Genomic DNA, 15,453 nt, shown 5'->3' on the forward strand with positions numbered 1-15,453 from the left:
TTTGTTTCTATTATTATTAACCCTAACTTTTGCAACCATACAATCTCTGGGTGAAGAACCTTTCCCTGATATCCAACCTAACCCTCCCTTGACACAACTTCAGACCATTCCCTCGGGTCCTGGCACTGGTCACCAGAGAGATCAGTGCCTGCCCCTCCTCTTGCCCTGAGGAGGAAGCCGCAGACTGCCATGAGGTCTCCCCTCGGTCTCCTCTCTCCAGGCTGAAGAGCCCGAGCGCGCTCAGCCGCTCCCTGCGCGGGCTCCCCTCACGCCCTTCGGCCCGGCTGCGCGGCCGCTCCCGCCCCGCGCATGCGCCGCGCCAGCCCCGCCGTCCCGGCGGATGTGACGCAGCACGGCGGCTCCCGCACGTGAGGGCAGCGATGGATGCGCTGGACCGGGTCGTGTGAGTGCCGGGGGGATTCCGCACCGGGAAACGCGAGCGGGCGGCGCCCGGGGCGGCTTGCAGTGGGGGAGCCAGCAGAGACCAGAGCCTTATGGAAAACGTGCGCGAAACAGGAAACCGAGCGCTGCCGTATATTTAGTGGTGGCCGAACAGCCCTTACTCAGTTGGTAGCTTAAAGTAACCGCGTTGACCAGCTGGTGTTGAATTTGTGTGTTTCCGTACACCTGAGAAAATTATTTTCATTTCTGAAGTTTCAGTGATGCCCAGTGACAGCATGGGGAGCACTTGCCATAAACTAAAACACAAAAAGTCCCACCTCAACATGAGGAGGAGCTTCTTTACATGAAGGGTAACAGGCTGCCCAGGGAGATCCTGGAGTGTTTCTCTCTGCAGACAGTCCAAACCCATCTGGACTCATCCCTGTGCCAGGTGACCCTGCCTTGGCAGAGAGGTTGGACTCAATGATCTCCAGGGATCCTTTCCACCCCTGACGATGCTGTGATACCTCTGTGTGTGGGCGGGTATTGTTTGTTTTAGAAGAACATAAAATTAATGCTTCACTGAGACGATAATCTGTTCGAGAACTGTAATTCTTAAGCCAAGTAGCCACTGACATGTATAAGGTCTGTGCCCCTGCAAAGGCTGTGGTATTTCACCTGCATAGTGCCCAGCACTGCTCACTGGCTCCTGACAATGTGCTGTACCTGTGCTTTTATTTTGGTGGCTGTTGGTGGTCTTTGAGGAACTTTGTTTTCTTCTCATAAGCAAGTTCCTGGCTTGTTGAGGGAGCTGGTGTGAGGAGAATTCTTCAGTAAAATCACCCCTGCTAATTTGGGGGGACAGAGAGGAAGAGGAGTGGCAGTAAAAATACATTCACCTGAGACAGGACTTTTGGCACTGATTGTAATTCTGCAGGGTGGGATTAGTTTGAGTCATTGAAACAAATTACTTGAACATGGTTTATTCCAATTCTTGTTTGACTTCACTGTTTGCTGTAGTGTCTTGTTACATATATTAATATATTACATATATGAAGCTCTTAACTTTTAATTTATTGTTGCAGAAAGCCTAAAACTAAGAGAGCAAAAAGATTTCTTGAGAAGAGAGAACCCAAGCTAAATGAAAATACAAAAAATGCTATGCTCATAAAAGGAGGAAATGCAAATTTAACAGTGACTGAAGTGCTTAAAGACATTGTAAGTTGTTGGACATAACATGCAACCTTCCTCTCTCTTTCTTACAATTTGCCTTCTCTGCTGCACTATCAGTATTTTCATACTCTCCCTGTACCCCAAATCTCGGAATGACCAGTACTTCTTAATGGAGATTGTTTTCTTCCAGTTTCTTCTTTGTCAGAAGTTTTAAGCTTACTCTCTTATTTCCTCACAATTGTCTAGTATATGTGGTGAAGTGTTGCCAAGTCTGTTTGAAAACAAGTGGATTAGAACTGGGACTGTATCACACAGCTCAGTCATACCCCAGAATTCTGTAAGATGACTGTGTGTATTGATAGGGAGCTTTCAGCCTCTCCTAAAACTAAGTTACCAATCTTGTGTCCTAACTCCATAGCTCAAAATATTATAGCTGTTCCTACATTCATTTTTCTCTTTGCTTCGCTGCTTTCCTATTCTTATATGCTTTTTATAATCAAGTTGTTGTTCCCTCCCTGTTTTATGCCCCTTAGAAGCAGAGGGATTGCATTACATGGCTTTGATTTCAGCTATTTCTCAGTTAATTTTTATTTCTTATTTCTGCAATAATTTCTTATTCAATTAATTTGGAAACAAGATTGTCACCAGCTCAAAGGGTATTACTGTGGGCAGGCCTTTTGAGATGCCTTCTCTGCATAGTTACTGTTTCATGTGATCCTGTAAGGTATTGGATTGTAAAAACAACAGTGTAGTGCATGTTTTAGAGATGACATGTGTTAAACTTGGTGTTTTGCAGTATGCTGTGAAGAAGCCTTTTGCTGTACTGTATAAAAAGTAAGTGATCTCACTTTGATGTCTTTGAGTCTTCTGACACACAGACAGCTTTTGGTAGTTTCAGGGCATGAATAGAGATGCAGGCTAGTGTGGGGGGCTTGAGCAATGACCAGGGTGCAGAAGATGACTGATCATAATTTTCAGTAGACTGGAAACAAGCTAGGTGTAGTCAGCATTGGTGCTGAGCCCTGTTCTGTAGCAGGTAGTACGGAGCAGGATTCAGCTCCAAGTCTTGTTCAAAATGGGAACCTATTGCTCAAATGAGAACCCTTCTGTATGAATGTAATGCAGAAAAAACTGTAATAGCTAAATTTAGTGAATAAATAGGCAATGGTGGTCTTCTGCAGATCAGGCCCCAGGAGACAGGAAATTTGGAGGAAAGTACTTAGAATGGCAATGAGGGCACTAAGGCGTTCCTGGCAGTAGTAATATAACTTGTGATTTGATCACAAACTGAGCTGGAGTTTCTGGTAAAATGCAAAACTTTTTATTATCAGAGAATTAATAAGAAGTGGCTGTCTGGGCCTGTTCTTTTTAGTTTTTTCTAGTTTTTTTTTAAAACTTGTTTTTTACTCCTTCTCTCAGGAAAAATATTACCAGGCCTTTTGAGGACCAAACATCATTGGTAAGTATAAACAATCTTTTCTCTTACAACAATTTTGAGCATGCTATCCTTGTGTGCCAGAAGATGAACCATCAGGAAAGAAGAATAGTCTGTCTGAATAGAGTTTTGGCTGGAACCAAGGGGTAAAAAGAGAGTATATCACTTTTGGAAGAGGCAGGCCACTCAGGAGGACCACAAAGATGTTGTGAGGATAGGCAGGGAGAAAATTAGAAGGGCCCAAGTCCATCTAGAACTTAATCTGGTTACTGCCATAAAAGACAATAAGAAATGTTTTTGCAATTACATCACCAACAAAATGAGGGCTAAAGAGAATCTCCATCCTTTACTGGATGCAGAGGGAAACACAGGGAAAAAGGCCAAGAAAAATGCTGAGGTACTTAATGCCTTCTTTGCCTCAGTCTATAATAGCACCAGTTGCTCTCTGGGTACCCTGAGCTGGAAGACAGGGAGCAGAATGAAGCCCCTGTAATGCAGGAAGAAATGGTTGATGGCATGCTGCACCACTTAGACACACACGTCTTTGTAGCTCCATGGGATCCATCAAGGGTGCTTAGGGAGCTGGTGGAAAAGTTCACCAAACCCCTTTCAATCATTCAGCAGCAGTCCTGGCTGACTGGCTAGAGACATTTTTTTAAAGGACAATTTCGTAATATATGTGTTGTTGTGGTGTATGTAGGGCATGTTTGAAGCATTTGAGTTTTTTACATCTTTTTAATAAAGTATACAGCTATTAGAGAGTGTACAGATATCAACAACACAGTGATTACCAGAGCTGTAGGAGCACGTGGACTTCTTGGCCTGATCTGTTCTTGGCCTGTCTAGAGTCAGCATTTCTCAGGGATCTGGTGGTAAAACTTGATGCTGAGCTCTGTGATTTGTACATGCAATTAGTCCAGCCTCTCCAAGTGTCTTTCTGACCTCCCAGGGGGGCAGAGCTGCAATGTCCTCTCTGAGCTGCTGCTGTCGCAGGGGTGGGAGATGAAGTGTCTTTCTGTGCTTCACAACTTCCAAGTGCAGATATATTCTTGTGGGACGCACTGGATAAGTTGTGTGTGGGTACATCATGGAGCCACTGTTGATACACAAGATGAGGAGCTGCCTTGGAGGCAGAAGTGCATAAAAAGACATCTTTAGAAAGAACTGCTGTAATGTTGGCTCTGGACATTGTACCATAATAGGTTCTCTAATCTGTTCCTACTGGAGAAAAGGTCTGTGATAGTCACCACCGGCTTGGTTTTAGGCAGCATCTTAGTCTAAAATAATAAATTTGACATGAAGTTGTTCTGTAATATGATTCTTGTCCTACTATAGCCATGTGCAGATAGCTGTTCAGAAGCTGTCAGGCAAAGCCAGTATGCTGCATAAAGCTTAGTTGGGAAACTACGATGAGACATTACAACAGCAGCCAGCTTGCCAATACTTACTCATCACGCAAGGAGAAGTGGTTGAAAGTATTTTGTGTAAAACCAAATAATCAGGAATTACAAGAAAGGGTAGTAAAGATAAAATGGCAAGAAAAAAATTTCCTGACTTGTATTTTGAGATGCAATAGTAAGTTAAAAAAGAAATTATTTGAATCTTGAATCCAGCTAACAGTTTTAGCGTATAAGCTGAAAAACACTCATGACATGCTCAAAACTCTTCTGGTAAGTGCAGTTGCTCTTCTCATTAAGCAGCTCCTAAACTCATGTGCTTGTGCCATGTGCCTTTGCAGAATATTTTAAACCCTGTGAACTGCAACTTAGAAGTTTGATTCTTTTCTTCAATTGCAGGAGTTTTTTTCCAAGAAATCAGATTGTTCTCTGTTTCTCTTTGGCTCTCATAACAAGAAGCGACCTAACAACCTGGTAATAGGTAATAAGTCTCACTTGGGTTTTTATTGGGATGACAGGTGTAGTTTTCAGTGAATATTTGAATACCTGGATTGTCTTTTTTACTCTCACAGGTTGCATGTTTGACTACCACGTGCTAGATATGATTGAACTGGGTGTTGAGAAGTTTGTATCCTTGAAAGAGATCAAGGTAAGGAATTGCTAATTCAGTATTTCAGTGACACCTACTGGTGGATTTTTTTTTTGTTGCACTTTTTTCTGTGCCCTGAAATGAATTAAATTGTTTGAAAAAGCGTTTCATGCAGTATATGAGGATTGGTAATTTGTGTACTCCAGAATGTTAATTTTATGCTCCACTTTTTAATTTAGTTTGCTTGGTCTGTTCTGTCCCTTTTGATCACAGGTCACAGCAGTTTTTCTTTCATGGCTGGCCACCTGTTAAGTCAATGATATGTTCCCTAACTGTCTGAATTTTTGTTGTTTTAAAATTCTTATTCCACAGAACAGTAAGTGTCCTGAGGGAACAAAACCCATGTTGATATTTGCTGGTGACATGTTTGATGTGAATGAAGAATACAGAAGACTGAAGAGCCTTCTTATTGGTCGGTACATTGATTATTTGGACAGTAGGATTGCATGGATCTGTAGTAATGTGATAGTAATAAGGGAAAAGATAGTTTGTCAATAAATGCTTGCTTATATTCAGCACAGAAGGAAAACAAGAATGAGCACTTGTAGGTTTCACGTCACATACAACTAAAGTTAACTAATCATGATGACTTGTAAAGGGAGGAAAAAAGAATGTCCTCAAATACTCTGACGATGAAACTTCATGTTCACTAGAGTTCATTACTTTGAGTGTGGAAAAACTGTCATTTTCCAAAATGTCTTGGCCTTCGTGGGTCATCACTTTTTTAACCAAATAATGTTTTGAAGTATCTAAATTGAAGTCAGTGGATTAAGTTCAGAGAGTGGGGTATTTTTACTTACAGAAAAGTCAAATCAGTCTAATTCAGCTTCTGTTTTTGTAATGAAAGCATTTTTTGTTGGAAATTCCACCAATTCTAACAAGCATGCTGTTGCTTAGGATACTTGGAGAGAGTAAAATCAGCTGTAAGTTGTTCCCTAACCTTAAGGCAGGCTTGGAGTTTAGGAAACAAACTGGCTGAAGTTTTTTACTATCTTATAGTTGGAGGCTCTGGAAGATAAAGCACATTGTAGCATTATAGAATATACAGGATATTGTGTCTCTTGACACTTAAAAAATGTCTTTCGCTTGGCAAAACTAGATCTAGTAAGTAGGGCAGAGTGATTTTTCTCTGTAGTAGTTTTCCTAAAAGTAGATTACTTTTTTTTTTTTTTTTTAAGTTCTGGGAAAATAGTGAACCTGGCCCAATAAGAACAATCTCGTTCTTTCAGTTCCATTCTTAGGTTTCAAAGCAAACGGGTAAATGATTGCTCTTTAGAAAAACGCTTAAAGTGACATTTTTTTTTCCTTAGTATTATTCCTTAAAGCAAGATGTTTCATCTGGAATGAGACTGTAAGGGAGCAGGAGAGGAGCAAATTTTCATCCTCTCAATGCAATTGATTGGTTCTTGGGGATGGGTGAAAGGGTGGTAACTGAGTGAGTTTTACTGCTGCATGTTTGTGTCACTGTAAATGAGTATTTACACAGGAGGCAGGGACATTTGCTGAAGTGTATCTTTTCAGGCATCTGCACAATGATAGGTATCTAGATGTGCTCAAACACCCCATGATCAAACAGCTGGAATGGGAGACATGCATAGGAAGATAGTTGCCAAACCTAGTAGTCCTTCCTATTTCTCTTGATGTTCGCCTGCCCTTTCTCCTCTCCTATTAATAAGCCATTAATGACTTGGCAGTCAACTGTACTCCACACCCAGTCTTTCTTCTTGAACATATGCCAGGTACTCCAGGTCTTAATTGTTCTGCTGAGCTCTGTGAAATACTCAGATGCAAAACAATAGACAAAGAAAAAGATTAAGGAGAATAAAGGCTTGATGGTATCACTAACAAATTAAAATCGTTTGGATATTAATCTCACCTGCTTCTAAACTGTCCTTAACCAATAAGGAAGAAGTGATTTGTCTATTTCTGAAAAAGAAAGTACCCTTAAGCTGCTACTTTTGCTAAGAAAGATAGGAGAATGTCTTTATAACAGGAGCTGCAAATATTTTGTTGCTGTACCAGTATTGTTGGGATCCCAGAGGGAATATCAGATAGCTGACACTTTCTTGTTGCCAAAGCAGTGTGATGCCAGTGATGCTGAGGAGCAACCAAGCTTTCACTTTGGCTTTTGTGATATCACAAGGGCTTATGCATGTTTGGATAATCATCTTACAGCAGTTTCTTGGTAAAATTAAAGGCAAGAGTGAATTATTGTCTTTGTGGTAACCAAATTCTATAGTCTGGTTAAACTATGAAGTGGAAGAAGCTGTTTAGGAGATATAAATGACAGATGCATTTTCTTTGGAGACCTGGAAGACAAAAACATGCTACTTTTTTTCTTTTGGTTTTTATTGCTATCCAACATGGTAGTGTCATTCATTTAATTGATCTAAGTCTTGGAATGCATCTAATGAAATTCTAATAATCTTTTGTGCCTGTTTCTATAAGATGTTTCAACTCTTACAACACTGCCTGCTTGTTGTTAGTTCTGTTATTGCACATCTATTTTATCCTAAAAATGGCCAGGTCGCTATAGGGCTTGCTTATACACTTTCTAAAACGTTGGTTTGCAGATCTCCACAGTGTTAGATTGGCTGTCACCTTGGTCTTCAAACAGCCTTCCTCACACAGACTCTTTTTGAGTGTTTGAAAAGATTTGAGGGCTTTTTCTGGCAAGGAAAGGGGGTGGCTGGGAAATGTTTGAACTGAATTCATGCTAACCAAAGCTACATAGAATACAGTGTTACCAGCTTTTGGATATGAATTGACACAGAAAGAGTTACATTCCAAAATCAATTAGGAATTTAATCTGGAAATAGAAAGGTTCTGAAAAGCTCTCTGTAGGAAAGAGTATATTAGACTTTCTGGAAACATGTTTGAGGACAAGGTGGAAAGAGAACTAGGAATGGAAAGAAAGGAGAAAGCAAGTCTCTAGTCCAACCAAAGCAAGAGTTGTAAATAAAGGGTATGTTAAAAAAACTTCAACTCTCTGGGTGTACTGAAGTGTAAGGTTTCTGCAGCTGTTCAGCGTTGCCAGGAAACAAATTCCTGACCACCTGCGTTTATTGGAAGAGATGTGGGTAAAAAGATGTATGATGCCACAGGAAAATATGAAAGGGAGGTGTTGCCAATAAAATCACTGAATGTAAGCTTGTGTACTTGCAGAGAACTAATTGAAGGGGAAAAAAATATGCCACAAGCAAACAGAATGTTTTATTTGCAACTTTTCCCCTAACTGCAAGTTAGACTCGAAATAAGAGAGTATTTAATTGACCAAGAAAGTTTCCTGGGTTGACTCCATCTGGTATTTGCCAGCCAAATTATTTCCAGTGCTGATACTCTTGCAAAAAGGTAGTGAAGGAAAAGGCAAGTAGCCAGAGGATCTGAAAACAGGACAGAGCAGAAAAGGGTGATGTGTTTTGCACGTTAGCAGTCCTATGTTTCAGCATTGCCCTGTCATGTTTATTAGCACACCTTGTTCCTGTGGTCAAGGTCACATTCTTTCTCCACCTTCTGCATATGTTGGACAGTTTGCTGTGCTCATTGCAGGCTCTCTGATTGCACAGTATATTTTCATAGCCTGATATAAGAACCTTGCTAGAGGCAGCTCATTTTGTATTTAACCTGTATTTCAGTATTCTCTTTGCAAACTGGGCAAGGATTTGAAGTGTCTTATTTTCATAAATGTGTTGCTTATTAATAGACAAATATTGCTTTACCTAGAGGACAGAAGTGCATTGTTGTGAGGGAGATATGAAAGAAATTATATATCTAAACTTTTTCCCAGAGTCAGAGAGAAAAAATGTAGGTAAGAGTGAACAAGGTGCAGTTTTGATCTGCTGTGTACTGGTTTTGATCCCTCTTTCTAGTGTTCCAAATCTGGCTATGATTAAGATTTAAGTATTAGGTTTGAATGATGTCTTTAAACAGATACTTGAGGAAATGGCTTCTCTGTACAGATCTGTGTTTGTCTGAGCACTTTGACTGCCCTAAACACCAAATATGATAATTTTAGAGGTGAATATTCAAAAGAATAGACAATGCAATTATTCACATTAGCTCAATAATGCTAAATTACTGCTCTGGAAGTGTATTTGCTCTTTTCTGTACACTTATGTATAGGTTATATATATATATGTATCCACACACATTTGGATTTACCAGTGCACACTACATGTGCAATGTTAAATTTCTGTCCTGTGTATTGGCCAGGATGCACTTTTAAGTAGTGGCTATTTTGTGAGATTCCTATTGTGAAACGGGCCTACATTGCCAATTTGTTACAGGCATCTGTTGGCTTTATTTTCAGCCAAGAAACCTGGCATTTACTCCTTTTGAATACTCTCTCAGATTTCTTCAGAGGTCCCACTGTACCCAGTATTCGTCTGGCTGGTTTGGAGTATGTTCTGCATTTCACAGCTGTAGATGGGAAAATTTACATGAGAAGCTACAAGTGAGTATGTGTTTTATCTATTTGTCTGGGGGTTTGGTACACTTGTCAACTTTAATCTGTAGTTGTGAAATTGAACTGGCTTGGGCTGCATTTAGAATGTGCAATGTGTAGAGGTGCTCCAGTGTAATTTGTACAGCAGAAGGAAAACACTTGAGCTGTAGGTCTGCTGCCTCCTGCCTTGTTGAGCTTCTCCTGGCTCAGAGGATTGCTCTTCCATATGGCTTGCTTAGAAATGTGGTGTGAATTCTGTGTACTGTCTTAGACTTGGTGGACTTAGTCTGTTCACAGGCTGATTTCTGTGACTCTCCTCACTTAGGTGTTTGCCAGGGCACAACAGGGAATAGGCTGCAGACAGAGATGCACAAGGCAGGATAGGGAAATCTTTCTTGTAGCATTCGTGTTCACCCTCACAGTCACTCCCTGCCTTAGGAGGCTGTGAACATTCATAGCTTGTGTTCCATGTGATTTGGATTTCTCTTAATACAAAATCATTTTAATCAGCCTCATTCTTAAAAACAAAGAACCAAAACACTTTCTCAGATAAGTGCTCAGGTTATTTTGCTGTAAATTATAGTGAATATTTTTCATGTCTAATAATACCCAGGGTGCTGTTTTGAATTTGAAAAGTGATATGGCTTTCAGGGTACTGGGGCTGAGTTTTAAAAGTGATACTGATTATACTGATCTTGTTAAAAAAAAAAAAATTATATTAGCCACATCATATTTTAGATGTGTTCAAATTGTAATGGGACTGATTGCTTATAAATTGTTATTAATGGATGCCTTTTCAATTTTAGAGTTAGTGGTAGGAGTTGATTTAATTGTATTTTGAACTGCAGGATTGAACCTATTCTTAAGGAAGATGGATAAATCTCTAGCACAGGGGACAATGTTGACTTTGGTTGGTTTTCTCCTCCTAGAGTGCTTCTGAAGAAATCTGGCTGTAAAATACCCAGAATTGAGCTGGAAGAGATGGGACCTTCATTAGATCTGGTTATGAGGAGGACACATTTAGCCTCAGATGACCTTTATAAGCTGTCTTTGAAACAGCCAAAAGGCCTGAAGGTATGTACCTTGGAAAGGGCATTGCTTTCAGATCTCTCTGTGAAGAAGAGCAAAGGCTGAAGAATAACTTGTGTGTTTGACCAGAGCTCACTTTCATCAAGGCCAACTGACAGTCCTGGGCCCACAGCTCTTCTGTGGTGCTCAGCTGGCATCCAGGCTCTTCTCTGAAAGCACACATAGCACAGATCTTAGTCTCTAAACTCCAACCAATGTATGAGATCTTGCTTTTGGACACTTCATTCTCACCAGAGCTCCTGGGACTGTACTCAGAAATATTAACATTGTTCTTCTCTTGCAGCCTAAGAAGAAAAAGAATATCTCCCATGATGTGTTTGGTACAACTTATGGTCGAATCCACATGCAGAAGCAAGATCTTAGCAAACTGCAGACACGGAAAATGAAAGGCTTAAAAAAGAGGCCAGCAGAGAAGTCAGCTGAAGATGGTGGGGCTACTCCCAAAAAATTAAAGTCTGCTTGACAGTCTTTGAAACAGCTTTGAAAACTCTTTGTACTTTCAAATTTAGAATATATGTTGTAATATAAATTGTCATACATAAAAGACTGAGCTGCTGTTAGCTTTAGTTTTGTAACAAAAAAACTTTTTGATCATTTGTCATTTTAAAGGGAACATTGGGGTATTGAGCTTTAACATGGAGCTTGGTTATTTAAAATAAAAAACATGATAAAACTTTCTTAGTTTTCCAAAACTGAGCGTTTGTTTCTGGGTATTAGCAATTTATGGGAGTCAAACAGGTGACTCATTTCCTGGACAGTTTCACAGAGTGAATTGGAAGGGACTTTAAAGATCATCTGGTTCCAACCTCCTTGCCATGAGGAGGGACACTTTCTACTACACCAGGCTCCCCAAGGCTCCATCCAGCACGGTCTTGAACACCTCCTCTGGGGCATCCCCAGCTTCTCTGGGCAACTTGTTCCAGTGCCTTCACTCCAAAGAATTTCTTCCTAATGTCCCCCATGCTTTGTTCTTTCAGCATAGAGGCATTTAAATTGTGTCTCCAATGAAGCAACTTGCTGGTGGGAGAGGCCTAAATTTCTCTGTGCTGCCCTTCAGGTGCTCTCCTGTTGACCTGCAGTCCCTCTCCAGGCTTTGGGCATCTCTTGCTGGCATCAAATCAGAGTGGGATGGATTTAGGTTCCCTTCCCCCAGAAACTTTAGTTTTATTGCTGTTTTGTTGGGAGCCCTTAATCAGTCAGTTCTTACATATTCTGTGCATGACCAGAGCAATGAATGTGCATAATATGCACAGCTCTGTTCATTTATTGTTTATGTATTTCAGATTTTGCACAACTGCTGCACTCAAACTTTAAGCCATTTTCTAAAGTGTGAGCTCAATACATGTGTGATGGCCAGGCTTTGCTTCTGACTATTGCACCAGGTCTTGCTTTGCACTGGCAGAAGTGGGAGTGCTTAAGGTGTTTTTACTGTGTTCATCACCATGGTAGCAAAGTACCTGATATTTACTTTAGGTATAAATGAAACCTTTACAGGTTGAATTTCAATCTTTGCTGCTTGATCTGTGCCCAGAATGGGAGTATGTGAAGCAACCACTAAAGGTCCATTTTTTCAGATATTTTTTCTTCTTACCCTGCTTTCCTCCCAAGTTTGTGCTCATGAGTTACTCAGCTAGACTTGCATAAAGGGGGTGAGCATTGAAGAGTTTAGTAAGACTTTGGTGTGGTGCTCTGTTTTAGGACACATTGAAAAACCTCAGTTTTTTAAATCTTCCTGTCTCTTTGGAAGCTGTTTCTCTGCCCTTTAATCATAATTGTTATAGAACTATATACATGAACACAGCAAGCTTGCTCGTCTTACTTATGTTTTTAATAATTTTCTTGCTAGTTTTCTAATCAGCTGAAGTGTCACATCAGAAATTGGTGGTTTGTTATTTTCAATTGTCTTCTGCATCCTGGATGGAAGCTGTTGGGCGGCTTTGCTTTCCTTATGGGAGGTCTGAGCTGGAGCTGTACAAATGCCACCCATGACATTCTTGCAGTGCTTATTTGATAAAATTTGTAATGTGAAAAAGGAAGGACTTTAAAAGTTTGGGTTCATTTTGGGGGCACAACATATTTATCATCAATGTATTTGCATGGCTCTCTCCAAACCCTTTTCTCTAATCTATAACCTTATGTTTGAGAAATTGATGATTCCATAAAGTTCTTCAGATTTGTATTTCCCGTTGTATCTTTCTGAAGTAAAAATCACTAGGGTTTTGTCTGAAAGCTGTAAAAGAACATACTAGCAGGCAATGCTGTCTTTTACAAGGTTTGAGTTGTAAAAGTAATAGCAAAATACTGTAAACTCATGAAAGCATGCCCAAAGATTAAAAGACTAATTTTCAAGATTTTCCTAATTTGGAAGCTAATTTTGGTGCTTAATTTGGGTTTTAAAACTTAACTTCTTACCAGTAATGTAGACCATCTAAAATCCTGTTACCTCTTAACATAAAAAGTGAACCAGATGTTTAGTAGGAGCCCTCAGAGAGAAGCTGTTGCGTTCTAGTATGTTTTTTTTTTTTTTTAAATGCTGCTGCTGATTAGCTTCTTCTATGTAGGGGAGTTTTGAACAGGTTAGGGCTACTTCACTTTCCAAGACCTGAGTATGGTTACTTAAAGCTTCAGTAGGTGAGAAGTCCTTGAGCATGGAAAATCAGCCAGTGGGGAGAACCCAGGTGCATTTATTTGCCCTTTGCAGATGAGATTTGAAGTGCCTGATGTCCCTCACCTGTGGCTGTTTCTGTGAATAATCTTTTATATGTAGCTTTTTTTACTGATAAATACAGCTATGTGGTGGACAAAATGTATTAGATATGTGAGACAAGGATAAATTCTTTTGAACATACTGTAAGGATATTTAGGTTATGCTTTTTCAGGCCAGTTACTTTCAGGTTATGTTGTTAGCAAGGATTAAAAATTACTGTATTTCTGATAAATACTTTGTAGTAGTACTCAAAGCATTGCCATTTTGGTGCAAATTCTTGAGTGTAAAGTGGAAATGCTCTCTTGTTTTTCACAGCAGAAATGAGGTGCTCTGATCTCTGTATGACGAGATAGGATGACGCTGAGTTAACAAATGAGACCACCTCATGCCCTCCAGAGAAGTTTCAGCCTTGCTATGAAGCACTGATAAAGCCACAAGGCTGGTGGCTGGTGTGATTTCAGGGGTACAGCAGGTACAAGCACACATCTGCTCCGTGGGCAATGGCTGCATTCCGAGTATCTGATCAAGGTGAATGGTGATAGGAGGGCTAAATATAACCTTTCTAGTGGAATGTTCTTATTTCCCTGTGCCTTTCAAAGAGTAGGTAAATTTGTCTGTAGCTGTGTGCATGGGGAACAGGATGTGCAGTACTCAAAGAGCAGCTGCTGAAAGGGGCTTGCCCCACCTCAATTGCTCCTTGCTTCCAGAGTTCACCAGGCTCTGAAAACACATAAACATGGCTCTAGGGGTTGCCTGGCATAGGCAAGGCATAACTGCCATGTTCATCTCTTTCCTCTGGCTTTCATCTACTTACCTCCCAACACAGAGGCGTTAGCTTTATTTATGGGTTGAGCCTAGTAACAACTTTGGTTTGAAGAAAATACCCGTGGGCAAAGCGTGGCTTCTGAGGCTGTGCCTGTGCAGGTAAACAGAGGTGAAGATGCAAATAGGCAGTCAAGCCCACACTCTCTTTAGTCTAACTGGCAGGATGGCAAGGGCAAGAAGGGTACAGTTTGTGCCTTCTGTAGACCCTTGGTCTCTATGCTGATGCTGCCTCTGATGTTGTGCTGCTGGTGGCTTTACTGCTACTATTAACCAGGCTCCTGTCATTATAGGTAACTTATGATACACATATAATATACAGCCTACGTGCGATTTAAGTCTTCTTGACTCTTTTTAGGTGTGGTGGAATTATAAAACGTAGGAAGAGAGGTAGATACTGAGTGCTGAAACCTGCTAGGTTCTGGGGATTCCCACATTTTTGGGTATCTGTCCTGGGTGCACATAATCACAGCCTTAGCTCTGTGCTAGTATAATGTGACAGACTGAGCACTGAGAGCAATGAGAGGTATGTATTTGAAAAGAGCATATGAACTCTCTTCTTATTCCTGGATTTGGTAGGTTTGAGCTTATCTTTACAGTTCCTTAGCAACCTTATTTGTTTTCAGTAAGTGCTTTCTGGGTTTGATTGTGAGGGTTTCCCTCCACCACTGGCTGAGGAGGGTTAGAAAAGAGCATGAAAAGAGGACATGGCAGCCACATTGGGTGTCACACTGACTGCTGCATCCTTCAGCCAGGGGAAAAAAGGCTTATTCTGGATGCTATCTAACATGACAGAGCAGGGGATTGGGGTAAGGGACTAGAGCAGAACTCTGTTAGAGATAGTTTCATTATTAAAGAGAAGAAAGTGGAAAATGTTAGCTGTGCATAATCTATATAACATAGCCATACATAAAACATGTTAACATGTGTATTACACATGGTGCAGAGAGTTCTGCCCTGTCTCCCAGTACAATTTATCTCCTCCCTTTGAACTTTGCTAAAGTGCCTCTAGCAGTACTGACACATCCCAGATGCAATCCAAAAACATAGCTGAGAAATAGGTCAGTTGCATCAGAAGTCAGGTTTCCTAAAAATGTACAAGGAAAAGAGACATGAGACTTCTGAATGTGAAGTCTCTGTAGGATTGCCTTTCTAAATGGATGAATGTTCCAAGTTAGCAATATGACTAGCACTATATAGGAAGAACAGATTTCCTGTCACACAGCTATACAGAACATAGTGAAAAATTTGTAGGTGATCTGGGATTAAAATTTGTCCTAAATAACATGGGCCTCATCTATCATAGTGATCAGTGAACACAGCAAATGTTCTCTGATCAAGAAATTTCTGAGGCAT

The 15,453-nt window shown here is 40.5% G+C and overlaps 1 protein-coding gene across 3 annotated transcripts; it reads left to right on the forward strand.

Moving 5' to 3' along the window:
- Positions 1-336: 336 nt before the first annotated feature.
- On the forward strand, positions 337-11,245 carry RPF2 (ribosome production factor 2 homolog). Of its 3 annotated transcripts, none has more exons than XM_056486332.1 (10): positions 337-403; positions 1,467-1,599; positions 2,351-2,388; positions 2,974-3,013; positions 4,786-4,867; positions 4,959-5,035; positions 5,348-5,447; positions 9,386-9,488; positions 10,409-10,553; positions 10,852-11,245. In XM_056486332.1, the coding sequence occupies exons 1-10, from the start codon at positions 381-383 to the stop codon at positions 11,029-11,031; spliced, it is 921 nt and encodes a 306-aa protein (XP_056342307.1). In that variant the 5' UTR covers positions 337-380; the 3' UTR covers positions 11,032-11,245. The 3 variants fall into 3 exon arrangements, with proteins under 3 accessions (XP_056342307.1, XP_056342308.1, XP_056342309.1); XM_056486333.1 differs by having other exon boundaries at positions 349-403; positions 1,471-1,599; XM_056486334.1 differs by lacking the exon at positions 337-403 and adding an exon at positions 420-503.
- The last annotated feature ends 4,208 nt before the right edge of the window (positions 11,246-15,453 follow it).

Source organism: Oenanthe melanoleuca, chromosome 3 (genome assembly GCF_029582105.1).
Source record: "Oenanthe melanoleuca isolate GR-GAL-2019-014 chromosome 3, OMel1.0, whole genome shotgun sequence".
Taxonomy (NCBI): domain Eukaryota; kingdom Metazoa; phylum Chordata; class Aves; order Passeriformes; family Muscicapidae; genus Oenanthe; species Oenanthe melanoleuca.